Source organism: Squalius cephalus, assembly GCF_949319135.1.
Source record: "Squalius cephalus genome assembly, chromosome: 4".
Classification (NCBI taxonomy): Eukaryota; Metazoa; Chordata; class Actinopteri; order Cypriniformes; family Leuciscidae; genus Squalius; species Squalius cephalus.
This window is the reverse complement of record NC_137125.1, coordinates 6,532,224-6,551,586: the sequence shown is the minus strand read 5'-3', so window position 1 is coordinate 6,551,586 and position 19,363 is coordinate 6,532,224. Positions and strand designations below refer to the sequence as shown.

Below are 19,363 nucleotides of genomic sequence, written 5' to 3'. Positions count from 1 at the left end.
AAGCCTTTATTTGTTATAATTTTGATGATTATGGCTTACAGCTTATGAAAACCACAAAATCAAAATCTCAGAAAATTAGAATATTACATGAAATCACACAGTAATTACACAGTAATCCCATGGTCATTGAAGCAGGTTTTGGTTATTTTGGCAGTGTGGGCAGGTGCAAATCCTGCTGGAGAATGAAGGAAGCATGAAGTGCTCTAAAAATGTCCTGGTAGACGGCTGCGTTGACTCTGGATTTAATAAAGCACAGTGGACCAAAGTCCTCTTTTCTGATGAGAGCAAATTTTGCATCTCATTTGGAAACCAAGGTCCCAGAGTCTGGAGGAAGAATGGAGAGGCACACAATCCAAGATGCTTGAAGTCCAGTGTGAAGTTTCCACAGTCTGTGTTGGTTTGGGGAGCCATGTCATCGGCTGGTGTTGGTCCACTGTGCTGTCCACTCAACGCAGCCGTCTACCAGGACATGTCCAGAGCACTTCATGCTTCCTTCAGCAGACAAGCTTTACGGAGATGCTGACTTCATTCTCCAGCAGGATTTGCACCGGCCCACACTGCCAACAGAACCAACACCTGGCTCAATGACCATGGTATCACTGTGTAATTACTGTGTGATTTCATGTAATATTCTAATTTTCTGGGATTTTGATTTTGTGGTTTTCACAAGCTGTAAACCATAATCATCAAAATAATAACAAATAAAGGCTTGAGATATCTCACTTTGCATGTAATGAGTCTATATAATATACAAGTTTCACTTTTTTAACGGAATTACTGAAATCAACTTTTTGATGATATTCTAATGACCAGCACCTGTATATATATATAAATGAACAAGAGCAGTTTTAATCAAAAACAGCTGTTTCTAGATGATTGCACTTTTACCAAACTTGACTGAAAGTGATACTTGTTCTTGGTTTTAAACATTTTGGACATTCATTTAGGTCAAATCTTCATGCAGGCAGGTAATATGTTGAAATTGTTATGTTGCAGGTAAAGGCCCCGGAGAAGGATATTCCTGATTCTACTGTGAGCTCACCTCATCAAGAAGATGAAGAAGCTTCAGAAATGTCTAGTTGTCATAGTGATGGTGAGGAGTACAAGCCTCCTCCAGGGAGTCCAGACTCCTCTTCATCCTGCAGCATAGTCTCAATGTGCTCCAGCCTGTCATGTGAGTCAAAACCAAAACTAACACAGTCTAAACGTCAACCATCAAAAACATATTCAAAAAAGGATCGTTGCAAGAACAACACAGAGACCGTTGAACTGAGAGTTAAAACTTGCCAAAAAAATAATGGTAAAAGAGTGTGGGACAAAGCACATTACTGTGTTTACTGCGAAAAAATAAATAAAAAAATGGCCCGCCATTTACAGTTGAAGCACATGGATGAAGCTGATGTTGCCCACGCTTTCAGCTTTCCACTTGGCTCCAAAGAGAGAAAGAAACGTCTTGAGTCTTTAAGAAATAAGGGTGACTGGCGACATAATCAGGAAGTCCTAAAGGAGGGTAAAGGGGAGATCGTCACATGGAAACAGCCCTCTGAAAACTCATCAGTTAGTGACTATTTGCCCTGCCAGCACTGCTTTGCTATGTTTAAAAAAGTAGACCTATGGAGACATGACAAAACTTGTAGGGATAAAAAGGAAAACTCAGACGTAGGAACAAAAAGAAAGCGCATCCAAACTGTTTCTTCCAAACTTCTTCCAATACAGACATCATCAGATGGAGTCCAAAATGTAATCCATAACATGTTACAAGACAATATCACTGCCCACGTTCGAGGGGATGAGATGATATGTAAATATGGAGATTCACTGTTTGCTCGAAAAGGACGTGAACAATCTCAACATCGCTATATTGCACAGAAATTGAGGGAACTGGGTCGCTTTGTCCTGGCAGCTAAGAAAATTAACCAAAAAATTGGAGGACTCAAAGACTTATGTGATCCAACCAAATTTAACCTGGCAATAGCAGCAGCTAGAAAAGTGTCACACTTCAACTCAGACAAGACAGAGTACGGAAAACCTTCAACCGCAGTGAAAATAGGCTTTTCACTCAAAGCAGCAACTGAGACCTGGATCGCTCATTGTATGATGGTGTCAGATGTTGTTGCTGAAAAAAAGACTAAGAAGTTTAAGGAGCTTCTCGACAAAATGTGGTCAAACTATGTTGCAACAAATGCCCACAGTTCCATGGAACAAAACAAATGGAACAAAGATGAAAGTGTTCCTTTAACTAAAGACATTCTTGCGCTGCAGAATCATCTGAGGGCTATAGAAGATAAAGCAAAGGCTGATCTTAAACAGACTGTAACAGTGGCTGCATACAGAAGACTCAGTGAAAGTCTTCTGGCTCAAGTCATAGTCTTCAACAAAAAACGTGAGGGAGAAGCATCAAGGATAACACTAGAGATGTTCCTGAAAGCTGACTCTGGCCAAGTCAACAAGGACATTTATGAGACGCTGTCTCCTGTGGAGAAAATGTTGAGTCACAGGCTAACTAGGATGGTGACAAGAGGAAAAAGAGGTCGGAAAGTACCTGTTCTGTTTCTTGACCGCACTAAAGCGTCCATCGATTTCATGATTGCGCTCAGGGACAAAGTTGGGGTTCTTAAGGACAATCCATTTTTGTTTGCAAACATTGGCACCCAAACAAATATTCGTGGCTGTGACTGTTTGAGAAAATTTTCAATTGAATGTAAAGTGGATAATCCACAACTGCTCAGATCCACCAACCTGCGAAAGCATGTGGCAACATTGTGCCAGCTGCTGGACCTCTCCAACCAAGAGCTTGAGCAGGTAGCGAAGTTTATGGGACATGACATCAGGGTACACTGTAACTACTACAGGCAGACTGATAAAACCTTCCAAGTAGCTAAAGTTGGAAAGCTTCTATTTGCAATGGAAGGTGGAGCCGAAGCACTTAAAGGAAACAATCTTCAGACCCTGGATTCAGCAGTCTATGGTCTGCACTGTTAAAAAAAAAAAAATTCATGTCTCTATAAGCATCATATGACTTCTAACTACTTCTTTTTCTTTTTTTTTACAGCCCAAACAGAGATTCGATCAAGGAGCGAAGAGGAGCGCCACTCCGGTATGTAACAGCATCTATGTTGTACAATACTGTCTGCAATACTAGTTAACTGTAACACATAACACAAGATAGGCACTGTCTAAACTATAAGTGGATTAATATACTTCTTCCATTCAGTGCAACAACTTTAAGATAATGTTTAAAGTGGGCACTCCACATAAGTGACATGAATATGTATTTGTCTTCAGTGTCTGAACACTCTGACAGAGAGGACCACGAAGAGGAAAGCATGCTAGACCAGCCGTCCAAGGTTAAACCACACCGAAAGAGACCCAAAGGCACTGATGGTATGATTACTTTAGTTAACGTTATTCATTTTAATTAGTGCCAGTACTTCAACAATACTGGGTTTAGTCCAGGTTTAGACTTGGTCCTGCTCACTGCTCTTTGTGACTAAAGTTTTCAGATGTTATTATAACTGTATTTTTTATTATTCTGCCCTTGTCTGGAGCTTTTAGGTTGGAGCTCAACATTTTAATGAAGTTTATTGTGTCTTTGTCTTCAGAGTTAGATAGTGCTGATGGAGACGGAGTGGAAAGCATGCTAGACCAGCCGTCCAAGGTTAAACCACACCGAAAGAGACCCAAAGGCACTGATGGTATGATTACTTTAGTTAACGTTATTCATTTTAATTAGTGCCAGTACTTAAACAATACTGGGTTTAGTCCGGGTTTAGACTTGGTCCTGCTCACTGCTCTTTGTGACTAAAGTTTTCAGATGTTATTATAAATGTATTTTTTATTATTCTGCCCTTGTCTGGAGCTTTTAGGTTGGAACTCAACATTTTAATGAAGTTTATTGTGTCTTTGTCTTCAGAGTTAGATAGTGCTGATGGAGACGGAGTGGAAAGCATGCTAGACCAGCCGTCCAAGGTTAAACCACACCGAAAGAGACCCAAAGGCACTGATGGTATGATTACTTTAGTTAACTTTATTCATTTTAATTAGTGCCAGTACTTCAACAATACTGGGTTTAGTCCGGGTTTAGACTTGGTCCTGCTCACTGCTCTTTGTGACTAAAGTTTTCAGATGTTATTATAAATGTATTTTTTATTATTCTGCCCTTGTCTGGAGCTTTTAGGTTGGAACTCAACATTTTAATGAAGTTTATTGTGTCTTTGTCTTCAGAGTTAGATAGTGCTGATGGAGACGGAGTGGAAAGCATGCTAGACCAGCCGTCCAAGGTTAAACCACACCGAAAGAGACCCAAAGGCACTGATGGTATGATTACTTTAGTTAACGTTATTCATTTTAATTAGTGCCAGTACTTCAACAATACTGGGTTTAGTCCAGGTTTAGACTTGGTCCTGCTCACTGCTCTTTGTGACTAAAGTTTTCAGATGTTATTATAACTGTATTTTTTATTATTCTGCCCTTGTCTGGAGCTTTTAGGTTGGAGCTCAACTTTTTAATGAAGTTTGTGTCTTTGTCTTCAGAGTTAGATAGTGCTGATGGAGACGGAGTGGAAAGCATGCTAGACCAGCCGTCCAAGGTTAAACCACACCGAAAGAGACCCAAAGGCACTGATGGTATGATTACTTTAGTTAACGTTATTCATTTTAATTAGTGCCAGTACTTCAACAATACTGGGTTTAGTCCAGGTTTAGACTTGGTCCTGCTCACTGCTCTTTGTGACTAAAGTTTTCAGATGTTATTATAAATGTATTTTTTATTATTCTGCCCTTGTCTGGAGCTTTTAGGTTGGAGCTCAACTTTTTAATGAAGTTTGTGTCTTTGTCTTCAGAGTTAGATAGTGCTGATGGAGACGGAGTGGAAAGCATGCTAGACCAGCCGTCCAAGGTTAAACCACACCGAAAGAGACCCAAAGGCACTGATGGTATGATTACTTTAGTTAACGTTATTCATTTTAATTAGTGCCAGTACTTAAACAATACTGGGTTTAGTCCAGGTTTAGACTTGGTCCTGCTCACTGCTCTTTGTGACTAAAGTTTTCAGATGTTATTATAAATGTATTTTTTATTATTCTGCCCTTGTCTGGAGCTTTTAGGTTGGAACTCAACATTTTAATGAAGTTTATTGTGTCTTTGTCTTCAGAGTTAGATAGTGCTGATGGAGACGGAGTGGAAAGCATGCTAGACCAGCCGTCCAAGGTTAAACCACACCGAAAGAGACCCAAAGGCACTGATGGTATGATTACTTTAGTTAACGTTATTCATTTTAATTAGTGCCAGTACTTCAACAATACTGGGTTTAGTCCAGGTTTAGACTTGGTCCTGCTCACTGCTCTTTGTGACTAAAGTTTTCAGATGTTATTATAAATGTATTTTTTATTATTCTGCCCTTGTCTGGAGCTTTTAGGTTGGAACTCAACTTTTTAATGAAGTTTATTGTGTCTTTGTCTTCAGAGTTAGATAGTGCTGATGGAGACGGAGTGGAAAGCATGCTAGACCAGCCGTCCAAGGTTAAACCACACCGAAAGAGACCCAAAGGCACTGATGGTATGATTACTTTAGTTAACGTTATTCATTTTAATTAGTGCCAGTACTTCAACAATACTGGGTTTAGTCCAGGTTTAGACTTGGTCCTGCTCACTGCTCTTTGTGACTAAAGTTTTCAGATGTTATTATAACTGTATTTTTTATTATTCTGCCCTTGTCTGGAGCTTTTAGGTTGGAACTCAACATTTTAATGAAGTTTATTGTGTCTTTGTCTTCAGAGTTAGATAGTGCTGATGGAGACGAAGAGGAAAGCATGCTCGACCAGCCGTCCAAGGTTAAACCACACCGAAAGAGACCCAAAGGCACTGATGGTATGATTACTTTAGTTAACGTTATTCATTTTAATTAGTGCCAGTACTTCAACAATACTGGGTTTAGTCCAGGTTTAGACTTGGTCCTGCTCACTGCTCTTTGTGACTAAAGTTTTCAGATGTTATTATAAATGTATTTTTTATTATTCTGCCCTTGTCTGGAGCTTTTAGGTTGGAGCTCAACTTTTTAATGAAGTTTATTGTGTCTTTGTCTTCAGAGTTAGATAGTGCTGATGGAGACGGAGTGGAAAGCATGCTAGACCAGCCGTCCAAGGTTAAACCACACCGAAAGAGACCCAAAGGCACTGATGGTATGATTACTTTAGTTAACGTTATTCATTTTAATTAGTGCCAGTACTTCAACAATACTGGGTTTAGTCCAGGTTTAGACTTGGTCCTGCTCACTGCTCTTTGTGACTAAAGTTTTCAGATGTTATTATAAATGTATTTTTTATTATTCTGCCCTTGTCTGGAGCTTTTAGGTTGGAACTCAACATTTTAATGAAGTTTATTGTGTCTTTGTCTTCAGAGTTAGATAGTGCTGATGGAGACGAAGAGGAAAGCATGCTAGACCAGCCGTCCAAGGTTAAACCACACCGAAAGAGACCCAAAGGCACTGATGGTATGATTACTTTAGTTAACTTTATTCATTTTAATTAGTACCAGTACTTAAACAATACTGGGTTTAGTCCAGGTTTAGACTTGGGCTGGGTTTCCCGAAACCTCCTTAACGCTACGTCGTTCTTAAATTACAGCTTAAAGGGTTAGTTCACCCAAAAATGAAAAGTCTGTCAGTAATTACTCACCCTCATGTTGTTCCAACCCCGTAAGACCTTCGTTCATCTTCGGAACACAAATTAAGATATTTTTGATGAAATCTGAGAGCTGGATCACTCCTCCATAGGCTTCTAAGACATTATAACTTGCTGGCCCAGAAAAGTTATTAAAGAGATCGTTAATATAGTCCAAGTGACTCCAGTGGCTCAATCTTAAGTTTATAAAGCGACGAGAATACTTTTTGTGCGCAAAAAACAAACAAAAATAACGACTTTATTCCACTATTAATTTCCTTCTCTCTGGGCCTCGAGTGAGTTAACGTAGTGTAATAGCGTAGCGCGTCTGTGTTGCACGTCACCACGTATCACACATGACCAGCGTCGCCCAATAGTGAGCCTACGTGTGACCAGCGTGTGACGTACAAAACAGAAGCGCTGCGCTAAAACACTACGTTAACTCACTCGAGGCCCAGAGAGAAGGAAATGAATAGTGGAATAAAGTCGTTATTTTTGTTTGATTTGGCGCACAAAAAGTATTCTCGTCGCTTTATAAACTTAAGATTGAGCCACTGTAGTCACTTGGACTATATTAACGATCTCTTTAAAGGAGTCATAACCTGCAATTTTCACTTTTCCACGAGAATCAATGTATGTTATGATTGCCTAACGATTATACACTGGCCGGGAAGCCGATATTTAAAAGTGAAGCGTTTGTTTACCTCAGGGTAAATAAACCAGCGCGCGTGCACGCGCACTCAAATACGAGATTTTGATTTCAGCCCCGTCTTGACGTCATGACGGGGCAGGATATACCATATATGGACACCGCAAACCTATGCCGCGGGAAGCCCGCCCCTCTCCCCCTCATATTCAGTTCAGTCGAGAAAGATGGAGAAATGAGTACACACCTGTGGTTGACTGCCACAAACAACATGTAAATGTGTTTTCTCTACCAAAAACGGACCAAACTATCAGGGACCAGTGCATGAAATTCATTTTTAAATGACGCTGTCCCAACAACCCTTTCAACTGGCTTATCGTTAGGAGTCTGCGCTAAACATTTCACACAGGAATCATACACAAATTTGGGGCAATATCAGGCGAAGTTGGCCTCGAAGCTCTGTTTGGAAAAAGGTGCAATTCCCACCATCAGAGGCTTGCCTGCAATTGAAACGGTAAGACTGAGTTTTTATTGCTCTACTGTGTGTAACAAACAGCAGCTAACTGCTAATGCGGCTATTGTATGCTAGCGGGAGTATTAGCTTCGAGGTAAACATGGGGAATGGCTGCTAACGTTACTTTGCAAACAACAAATGACTGAGATCATCATGAATTCGGCTATTGTATATTGTTTGCCTAACGCTTATACACTGGCCGGGAAGCCGGTCGCGGCCAGGTCGGGTTCATTCATAACTTGCGCCATGATGTCATTTTGTAATGATATGCTAAAGCGTCACCTGCGGTGTCAACCCCCCTCCTTCCTGCCACCAATCAACGCGCCCCTCATTTGCATTATTAAAATGACCGTCCACGACAGCAAAAATATCGCATCAGATCTCGTGAGACAATAATGCCTTCAGAAATAAGGGTCTGAGGAGCTCTGTGTTTTTTTTTTTTCCACTTTTCTTTTTTAGAAGGGCCTGAAAGACTATAATACAGCAGTAGGTATCCAAGGTAATACTAGGTTATGACTCCTTTAATAACTTTTCTGGGCCAGCAAGTTATAATGTCTTAGAAGCCTATGGAGGAGTGAGACAGCTCTCAGATTTAATCAAAAATATCTTAAACTGTGTTCTGAAGATGAACGAAGGCCTTACGGGGTTGGAACAACATGAGGGTGAGTAATTACTGACAGAATTTTCATTTTTGGGTGAACTATCCCTTTAAGCTGTACCTTATCGTTAATACGTGTTTCCCGAAATGTTCTTAGTTAAGTATACCTTCTGTAAGTCATACGTTCGTAAGGTTGGTCTGGACCACTCTTAGCTTTACCTTATCACTGTTGCAGGTCTATACGAATATAATTCTGAAGTTTTAATACACCCAGACAGTGTTCAGTTAGGCTAATTCAAGTGTTTTCATGCAAAGAATAAAATTGTCATTACACTGATTGTTGTTAGATTTTTAATTATATTATACAATATTATTAATTTAATTAAAAAGCGTTTTTAAAGGAACACTTCGACTTTTTGGGACTTTAGCTTATTCACCGTATCCCCCAGGGTTAGATAAGTCCATACATACCTTTTTCATCTCTGTGCGTGCTTTAAGTCTGTTTGACGCACCCACCGCTAGCCTAGCTTAGCACAAAGACTGGCTGTAAATGGCTACAGCTAGCATACTAATCCCAATAAGTGACTAAATAACGCCAACATTTTCCTATTTACATGTTGTGATTTGTATAGTCACAGTGTGTACAAATAACAAGGTCATATGAGACACAGACATTTTTTAAACGTTTAAATACTGGGAACTATTTTCTCAGAAGGCGAAGCACTGCTACTTCTGCGGAGTGATTAGCGCAGCACCCGAGAAGTGCCGTTCCGTCAACAAAACCAACGTGACTAACTAGCTAGTAGCGAACGTGATTCGTGATCATGGCTGACTTTGAGGAATTGTAAGAGGATTTTTATTTGGTATCAAACCAAGATCCAGAACCATATCGTTTTAAGCCAGAATACACAGACGAGGAGTTACAAACTTTGGAAGCTGATATAACTTAGACAAGATGCCGAACAGACTGAGGTTGAGGGGAGAATCAGAACGAGAGTAACGTTATCCTACTATTTCACAAACAAGGTCACTGTTTCTCAAAAATGAAAACTGCCCATCACCCCCTCCAATTCATTACCAAGTTGAAGGCTACAGTCCTGAAAGTTACATTTAGCGCCGCTTATTTGTTATACTGAGGCGATAGAGCGCGTTTGTGACAGCACAATACTGTGCGTTCACACCGGACGCGAATAGCGCGTAAAATGCCGCGTCTAGTTATACGCTTGACCACTTTGTGTCCATTCGCGCATAAAAACAAAAGTTTGAAGCGAAATGTACGCGCGTCAGAGGCGAAAGTTTCAAAACTTGACGTGCGAATGAGGCGTATTCGCGTCTACCGCGCCGCGCTCTACGCCTCATTCGCGCCGCAGGAATTTTTTACGCACATAACGCGTCTTTGCATTGACTTGAAACATTGAAATCACTCGCGCCTCACGCGCTATTCGCGTCCGGTGTGAACGCACCATAACATTACAGAGGATTCATGGAGCCCGGGTACAACTGTAATACTAGTAGTGAGCACCCTATTCATGCATTAGTGTCACTAAGGTTACATTACATCTAGCTAATGGCACTGTAACAGTAGGCTAGTCATCTAAAAAAAAACATAACGGAACACTTACCGCGGCCGCAGGTGATCCACTTTGTCCTGTCTTTATCGATGGGATGGCCGTATCCTTCAGCACACGTTTCATGGTCCGTGTGGCAAATTCCATTTTTTAAAAATAGTCGTCCTCAGTGAAATGTTCTGAGCAAACGCGATAGTCCTTGATGATGTCTACAGGTGTGTTTGGATCTATATCCAGAGCAAGTAGCCACTGATTCATCAGGTCAGCGTTTTTGGTTGGAATTCCCCTGTTTATTGTCGCAGTTCTTTACAATACAGCGAACACCCATGATTGTAAACTTTGCATTTACTATCTAGTAATTGCTGACTCTTACTCCAACTCTGAGCGAACTCTCTTCTCATCACCACGGGGCTTCTCGGGTGCTGCGCTAATCACTCCGCCCATGTAGCAGTACTTCGCCTTCTGAAAAAATAGTTCCCAGTATTTAAACGTTTAAAAAATGTCTGTGTCTCATGTGACCTTGTTATTTGTACACACTGTGACTATACAAATCACAACATGTAAATAGGAAAATGTTGGCGTTATTTAGTCACTTATTGGGATTAGTATGCTAGCTGTAGCCATTTACATCCGGTCTTTGTGCTAAGCTAGGCTAGCGGTGGGTGCGTCAAACAGACTTAAAGCACGCACAGAGATGAAAAAGGTATGTATGGACTTATCTAACTCTGGGGGATACGGTGAATAAGCTAAAGTCCCAAAAAGTCGAAGTGTTCCTTTAAAGGCCAGTGAAAACAGGCTACTGTCAGTTAAGTCCTATTCGGACGCTAATATTGTTTCTCATGGGCTCGTCCGGTATTTTAAACATTTACAGGGATAAGTCGGTGATTTTAGTGCCGTCCGAATCCATAATATCAGTGTTTTTTCTCACCCAACCCACGTAAAAATCCCTGGCCAAATTAGTACCTACTGTTTTTTGTCAAACAAGGTCGTGTGGTAATTTAATTTAATTGCCTTTACAAGAAGAGATTCAAAATTCACTGTTTAAATCCTTTTTGATCACTGCCGAGCACCGTACGCAAGATGTAAACTTTTATTACTGAAATGCTGGAAAGTATTTACAAGAACAATATTTCATCGCAGCTCCACCTCAGCGAACAAAAATGGGAAAGAGAAGAAAGCACGTAAACATTTGAAATGGTTATCATGGCAGCAATATATGATACAATTTAAAAATATGTAGGCTAGGCTATTATAGGATATTATAGTTTGGATTATTTTTTTATAATATCCCATGAGTCCTAATAAAGGCAATTTCCACTATTTCTGAAGTGCTTCTTTTATAAAGAACACCGCTTTCTCACATAAACAGCCCCTGCACGAGAGAATAATTGATTCTCGAGTCATTGATATCAGCAGATTCAGTGGCATCGCCACGGACAGCACCGGGTAACGTCGCACGTAAGAGGGTATATCTTAAGCAACTTTCTAAGGTATGGTTCGGGGAACACGCCTAGCAATGGTATACCTTTAGTTAAGTTATACCTTAAGAGTCTTCGTATCGTGCTAAGAGACAACGTTATCAGGAAAACTCAGCCTTAGTCCTGCTCACTGCTCTTTGTGAAGTTTTCAGATGTTATTATAAATGTTGTTGTTTTATTATTCTGCCCTTGTCTGGAGCTTTTCAATTGGAACTCAAAATTTTAATGAAGTTTATTGTGTGTCTTTGTCTTCAGAGTTTAATGGAGCTGATGGAGATGGAGAGGAAAGCATGCTAGACCAGCCGTCCAAGATTAAACCACACATAAAGAAACCCATGAACAGAGGCACTGATGGTAAGATCTTGAAACTAGGGCTGCTGTTGTCTATTTTCTTCTTTACCTCTTAACTTCTTAACCCCCACCTGAACAGAGCACAATTTCACCAGTTGGCTTTACCCAAGTCTAAAAGCAACAAAAAAGAGGATGAAAACACACAAAAACAGTGGCAATGTAGCGTTAAAAATAGGGATGTCCCGATCAGGTTTTTTTGCCCTCGAGTCCGAGTCATTTGATTTTGAGTATCTGCCGATACCGAGTCCCGATCCGATACTTAATACATAAAAAAAGAATAAAGAAGAGCGAAAAAACAGATCCAGGATGTTCCTTATTTTTTATTTAATTCACCTTATTTTAACATTCAACAACTCTGTTAACAAACAGAGCACTTCTGTGAGGTAGCTTGAACAATCAAGTAGCCTAATACATAAATTCTTCACTTTTGCACTTTAGTGCAACAGTAAATATTAAAAAAGTCTAATATATAAACAAATAGCACCTCAACTTAAAATACCCGGCAGGCATGTAAACAAATAAAAAATACAAGTGCTACAGTGTTTGCAAAGCCAGTAATGTGCTTTTAGGAACTGCACTCCTAACTCTTACACCGGTTTCACACTGCACTGTTAGCAGAGCGTGCAGCGCGTATTTTTTTCGCCGCCCATGTTAACAGATTAAACCAGGCTTTAGAGCATTCACACCGCGCGCAGAGGTGGCGCGGCAGTGCGTATAGCAGAGCAGAGCAGAGCAGGAGTGCCGCGATCGTTTCAGCGCCGAGTCTATTTTTGCTGCGCCACTTTTGCTGAATTAAAGTGACAATACATTGATCATGGCCAAAATACACCGCAGTTTTATCCAAAAAGTGCATTGATGATATCTATTGTGTTTTAAACAGTCAATCAAATGACCAACAGCAATTTAAAAAGAAAACAAATGTCCAAAAACAAACTTGTTGCCATAACAATAAAATCAAAGATGAAACAAAAGTTATATAAATGAAATTATTAATAAAATAAGCTTCTTGACAAGTCTTTTCTCTTAAATGTATTTGAAAACGAAAAAAAGCAATGCCAACTTATCCATTATGGAGTACTCTGTCTGTAGCCTACACAACCCGCGGTTCAGCCGCGCGTGACAAACGCTGCCAGTGTGAAAGCACAGTGTGAAAACGCACGTGTCCTGCTCCTGCGCTGCTTACTAACGCGTGCAATGTGAAACCGGCGTAACTCTGTGCCACCGCATAAATATTGATGTGTTAAAAAATAATGAGAATATATATATATCCGAGTCCTGATCGGGAGGTAACGTCCGATTCCGATCGAGTCTGAAAACACGTGATCGGGCCCGATTTCCGATCATGTGATCGGATCGGGACATCCCTATTTAAAAACACGCCGTAAAAGCAACAATAACACTATAAAAAAGCAACAAAAATCACAACTATAGAGTGATGAAAAAGCCACAAAAGAGCGACAAAAAGGTGACAAAGATATGACTCACAAACTACGAAACACACGACATAAAAGCTTCAAAAATGTGACAAACGTGGCAACAAAAATGTTGCGGCTAGTTTTGTAGGCCTTAGCTTTCAAATGAGGCCATTTTTGGACCATTTTTCCTGCCGACCAAAATTTCGTTATTTTAAATTTAGGCGGGTCATTGTCAACATTGTCCGACATCAAATGGCAAACGTAATGTAAGCGGAACAAAACTGAGCTACTCGTTATTGTGTGGTTGACGGACCGTTGTTTATCAGTTTGGACCAAAGCAGCGCGAGCCGATCTTGATCAAGAGATCCAGTAAATAAATCATTTGAATTCGCTACTTAAGTAATAACATTGCTGCGAGATCTAGTGAGAAACATTCACATTTCTCCGTTATTAACGGATCAAACAGCGCGTGGAAGCCAGGAAGAAACATTGTGCCATGAATGAACTATCCAGTGTCCACAGATCAGCAACATTCACCATGGATTTACTGTAGTAACACTGCAACCATGGAAGTTTGGCAGGAATAGTAGGCTATAATGCTTTCAAGTAACATTACGCTGGTTTTATTTTGACATTATGAATACAATTGCTGCCCTCAAATGTTAATCTGAACTAAAAATAGACCTTTGTTTATAACTACTACAATATTAGGCTACATTTCATTTTTTCCAAGGAGCTGTTTTGTTTTATATGCTCATAAGAAGAGTCTATTATAGCTCCATCATTATGTTAGTTTTAATAAAATAAAATAAAATCTCTGGCATTTCTTCACAAGTTCTTTTAAATGTCACTTTGTATTTAAGAAACACGTGCCCTTTAGTCATTATTTGGGTAGCACACATATTCTGAATGCCTTCGGCAGAATTCAAATGAGCCATTTAAATCTAGATTAATCTAGATTAATTCCAAGATTACAGCGAGATTAATCTAGATTAAAAAAATGAATCTATGCCCACCACTACTAAAAATACCTATTCATATTAGCCTTAGTATTTTATATATGGAATATGTATAATCAATGAAAGAATACCTCATGACAGATTTCTTTGATACTGTTATCAAAGTTAGCCTGATTTCAGTTACAAATAATTTAGACCCTGGACATCATAATGTTTCTACAGGGGTGTATACAAATAGGTTTAGTACAATATTTGACATTGAGAGACTTAAATGTAAGAAATTTGGGCAAATATGACATTTAACTTCAATTAAACACTCCTTTTTCAGATGCTCAAAAAAAGACCAAGAGACCGTGGAGTGAGGAGGAAAAGAGTGCAGTGGAGAGAAGGATGGGCAAATTCATAGCTGTGAGACGAGTGCCTGGGAAAGAAGCCTGCATGTTGTGCATCACACATGAGTCCCCAGCACTGAAGAACCGCACCTGGAAGGATGTCAAGTATTATGTTTACAATGAGATAATTAAAGTCAAGAGAAGGCTGTTTCAAAATGAGTAATATTATGTTTACAATGAGATAATTAATTAAAGTCAAGAGAAGGCTGTTTCAAAATGAGTAATATTATGTTTACAATGAGATAATTAATTAAAGTCAAGAGAAGGCTGTTTCAAAATGAGTAAGGATGCTGCTAAAGTTTGATTTTCTGCTGTTGTTCCGGCAATGTTCAGCACCAGTTAGTTGTAACATTTAAAGGGATAGTTCACCCAAAAATGAAAATTCTGTCATCATATACTCACCCTCAAGTTGTTTCAAACCTGTAAGAATTTCTTTCTTCTTCTGAACACAAAAGAAGATATTTTGAAAAATGTCTGTAACCAAACAGTTGATGGACCCCATTGACTGATATAGTATTTTTTTTTTTCCTACTATGGAAGGCAATGGGGTCCATCAACTGTTTGGTTACAGACATTTTTCAAAATATCTTCTTTTGTGTTCAGAAGAAGAAAGAAATTCTTACAGGTTTGAAACAACTTGAGGGTGAGTATATGATGACAGAATTTTCATTTTTGGGTGAACTATCCCTTTAAAAGTTGTTCATTCACCCATGCTCATTGTGCACTTTTCAGTTGTGGATAGAATAGATGAATAGATTTACATCTATCTGGATCTGTGAGCCAAACATGTTGCACTTATGAGACAAAAGATAAATAAAACATTGGTCTTTAACCAAGACAACAGTACATTGTATTTATTTTTATTTTATTGATGATCAAAGCTGCTATAACTGTCTTATTCTAAGCCCTCAAATAATTTCGGTTTGTTCTACAAACAATATAACAATATATTGGGGCGGCAGTGGTTCATGTGGGTTGTCTACAAACCGAAAGGTTGGTGGTTCAATCCCCGGTTCCACCTGACCAAGTGTCGAGGTGTCCATGAGCAAGACACCTAACCCCAGCTGCTCCCCACGAGCTGGATGGCCTTGCATGGCTGACACCGCCGTCGGTGTGTGTATGAGTGAGTGAATGGGTGAATGTGAGGCTATGTAAAGCGCTTTGGTGGCCATAGGTCTGTTGTGAAAGCGCTATATAAATGCAGTCCATTTACCCATTTACCATATAAAGGCAAATATGCTTAAAACATTTTGGTCTAGTTTGTGGTGTTTAATTCACCTAATTCTACCGCAGACCTCCCAAAAAATGCAAATGAACAGTATTGATAAGAATGAACTTTTTCATAAATTTACATTAAAATCATGAAACAATTATTTTAAGATAAATACTCATTCAAACAAAGATTTGTAACTCACTTACACTCAAATCCATATATTTCTATGTACTTGTCATGTAGGCAATCTTTGGGGGACCCCTGCAGTGCCTCTGAGGCCCCCCAGAAGGCCCTGGACTGCTCTTCATGAACCACTGTTCTACACATTCTATTTATAGTTCATAGTGTGATGGGTCCTCAGTATGATGGTTAAAAACTTTTTCTTAAATCTTGCTCCTAAAGATATTTTAATGGAGTGTATAGCTCTGCAGCTCTAACTAGTGTCTAGAAAGTGTATTGTTTTCTTCTTGAAACACTGGGAAAGGCATGTCCTCAGTTTGGAGGTTTTTAACTGAGACCTCACTTTGTGGGGTTTGCGGGAATGTGTGTGTGTGTGTGTGTGTGTGTGTGTGTGTGTGTGTGTGTGTGTGTGTGTGTGTGTGTGTGTGTGTGTGTGTGTGTGTGTGTGTGTGTGTGTGTGTGTGTGTGAACTAATGATATCCTGTATATGCTACTGTAAACAAATGCCACATTTTATCTGATTAAATTTCTATTACATTTTTGCACTCTGCACCAGTATATGGGATGTTCATACACTACTTGTGTTTTGCCTGCTGTTTAGACTGTACAGGTCAAATTTTAATCGAAGGGATGTTATTTGTGTGACTTCAGAATCCAGCAACATCCTCACCAAGAAGAAGATTTTTGATGTGTACATGTCAAAAGTGCGGCTTCAAGAGGAAAAGATCATTGTGATGAGGGAGATGAGACAGCACTGCACCTATCTCAGAGAGCTGGCTGGAAACATTAGGACAATGATATCAATGATATCATCAAATGTCTTCTGGCAGAAACAGTGGTAAGATGCTAACTTTTATTACATTCTTGCTGTAATGCTTTTGGGGATCCTATAAAACCCCACTCATTTTGAGATCCTCAAGTGTTACATTATGGATTCCTTGTGGCTGGATCTAAATGGTCTGTAGTTCTTTAGTAAAGTCAGTTAATGAATAGCTCAACAACAATGGAAGTATTGTCATGCCTCGCTTTTAATTTTTCCTTCTAGGCAGTTTAAGTGAAGAGGGTCATCGCGGGCTCCTGTGTCTCCTTCAGAAAAGGCTTGCAGATGTAGAGGAGAAGTTCCAAGTCGTTTGCTCAAGTTACAGCCTGGCTTTAGGACCAAACGCTGCTTCTCTGCTGGAGGATGGGCCCGAGGAGATACCAGAGGACCGTGAAGAAGTTGATTTTGAGAGTTCAGATGACAGTGATTTTGAGGCAGTGTAAATGAGTGCTTCTTAACTGGTCGGATGCGTTTAGACTGCGTGCGTCAATTATGCGTGCGTCAATTATGACTGGACTGCAGGTGTGTTTCAAGGAAAACAAAAAACTTTTTGAAGTGTAATGGATGTCTTATACAGTGCTTTTATTTTGGACTATTGTTACCTCAGTTCACAAACAGCAGGTCGGTTTTTAAGTTTCACCTCTGATGTTTCATGGACTATTTCTACAGTCAACTGTGGTGCTAGAGCTTGTGAATGACAACAGCCTCTTGCAGTGGTGGCTTTCCCAAGCTTTGCCCATCTCATCTTGTCAACATAATGACCTTTACTGTACAAAAATGTTACACTTACATTAATGTAATAGTTTGATTGTTTTATTCAGTGATTGTGGATACTTTTGGAATGAACCATTTACTGTACATGTCACTACATTAAATACTTTACAGAAATGACTGATCAATACCCATAGTTGAGTCTTAAGTGTAGTATTTCCTGTTGTTATTGCTGCTGTTATCTTGCCAACAAAAGGAACTAATTTACCATGGCATTACTTCAGTTAACTATAAAACTGTTGTACGTGCATGCAAACTAGGTCATGCTGAGCTGTTGTTTTGATTTTCTCTGTCTTCTTGAAAATAAGATGTTAAATTACTGATTTTTCATTTGTATCTTAACATTGTATGCCAGTTGTACACAGGGTATATTACACAGGGTGTGTAATCGCACAAAATAAAATTTTCACATGCTAATAGTCAAGTAGGTATACAGTTATGTGTTGTATTAATTAATTAGTAAATTATAGCCATAAATAAGAAGGTTTTTCATTATCCTGCTGCATACTTCGCTCTGGATAAAATAATTAACACTAGACAACTGGTGTTGTAAATATCAGCTTACAGTTATAGGGTATTTGCTTTAATTCATGTCTACCATTTTATACACACATATATTTATGTATGAATGTCTTTGTGGTCTTTGTATCACAAATAACTTTGTTCTTTACATAAATAAGTAAAAAGTGCTATGTAAATTCCAACATGAATTTCAACATGAAAACACAAATTTTAATAAAGGATGACATATTTTTTAATTATTTGTTGACAATATCAGTTATTCATATTTCTTTCCCTAAAGTGTCCATCCTCCCATCCCATACTTTTATAGTTCATAATTAAGTGTTTTTATGCTGTGGTCATATGACTAAGTGGCTACAACCGTCATCTAATTTACCTTACATACTGTATGTCATTAAATTACACTTCCCATTGCAAGAGCAATACAGTAATTACATTTACTAATTACTTTTGTGTTACTTTGAAATCTCACACCAGCCTATACCACAAGCAGAGCAAGATACCAAATCATGAGGTCTGATTCAGGGTCAGTTTCACACACACAAAAAAAACATATTAAAACCTGGTCTTTGACCAAAAGACACCTCAGCTCTCATGATATCTTTCAAAAGTCCAGTGCTCAAGAAACTGCAGTAAAGATAATTTGATTACAATAGTAACTGTAATGTCATTTCTAAGATTATAAATGTAATCCTGTACATTACCTTGTTAATGGTAAATGGACTGCATTTATATAGCGCTTTCACAGACCTATGGCCACCAAAGCGCTGTACATATAGCCTCACATTCACCCATTCATTCACACACCGACGGCGGTGTCAGCCATGCAAGGCGCCATCCAGCTCGTCGGGAGCAGCTGGGGTTAGGTGTCTTGCTCATGGACACCTCGACACTTGGTCAGGTGGAACCGGGGATTGAACCACCAACCTTTCGGTTTGTAGACAATCTACATGAACCACTGAACCACTACCGCCCCAATGTGTTAATGAAAGACATCTGCTTGCAGTAATCTTAGTAAAAGTAATCTATACACTGTTGGTAATAACAGTGCCATCTGAAGAGGAAGGGGAATCCAGGGACAGCTCCATCCAGGACAAAAGTAAAGGCACAAACTGTATGTCATAATGACACGACACATATGTACAATGCTTTATTGTACTGGCACTGACACACTTTTAAAACCATTTTTAAGCACAAGACTTCGTCTGCTGTCTAAAGTCAAACCTTTCCTTAATCATAAAACTCTAGCGATGGCTGTTCATGGTTTTATCACCTCACG

General features: G+C 39.3%; 1 protein-coding gene across 1 annotated transcript in view; it reads left to right on the top strand.

Moving 5' to 3' along the window:
* The window catches only part of LOC307157603 (uncharacterized protein), a gene marked incomplete at both ends in the record, with an annotated part of 34,075 nt that overhangs the window by 4,123 nt on the left and 10,589 nt on the right, over positions 1-19,363 (top strand). The window contains 17 exons of the mRNA XM_079869533.1: positions 997-1,174; positions 3,053-3,097; positions 3,286-3,384; positions 3,603-3,695; positions 3,914-4,006; positions 4,225-4,317; positions 4,533-4,625; positions 4,841-4,933; positions 5,152-5,244; positions 5,463-5,555; positions 5,774-5,866; positions 6,085-6,177; positions 6,396-6,488; positions 11,717-11,815; positions 14,515-14,737; positions 16,573-16,809; positions 17,021-17,230. Of these exons, the coding sequence (XP_079725659.1) occupies positions 997-1,174; positions 3,053-3,097; positions 3,286-3,384; positions 3,603-3,695; positions 3,914-4,006; positions 4,225-4,317; positions 4,533-4,625; positions 4,841-4,933; positions 5,152-5,244; positions 5,463-5,555; positions 5,774-5,866; positions 6,085-6,177; positions 6,396-6,488; positions 11,717-11,815; positions 14,515-14,737; positions 16,573-16,809; positions 17,021-17,230 (2,021 nt within the window). The remainder of the gene's footprint in view (positions 1-996; positions 1,175-3,052; positions 3,098-3,285; positions 3,385-3,602; positions 3,696-3,913; positions 4,007-4,224; positions 4,318-4,532; positions 4,626-4,840; positions 4,934-5,151; positions 5,245-5,462; positions 5,556-5,773; positions 5,867-6,084; positions 6,178-6,395; positions 6,489-11,716; positions 11,816-14,514; positions 14,738-16,572; positions 16,810-17,020; positions 17,231-19,363) is intronic.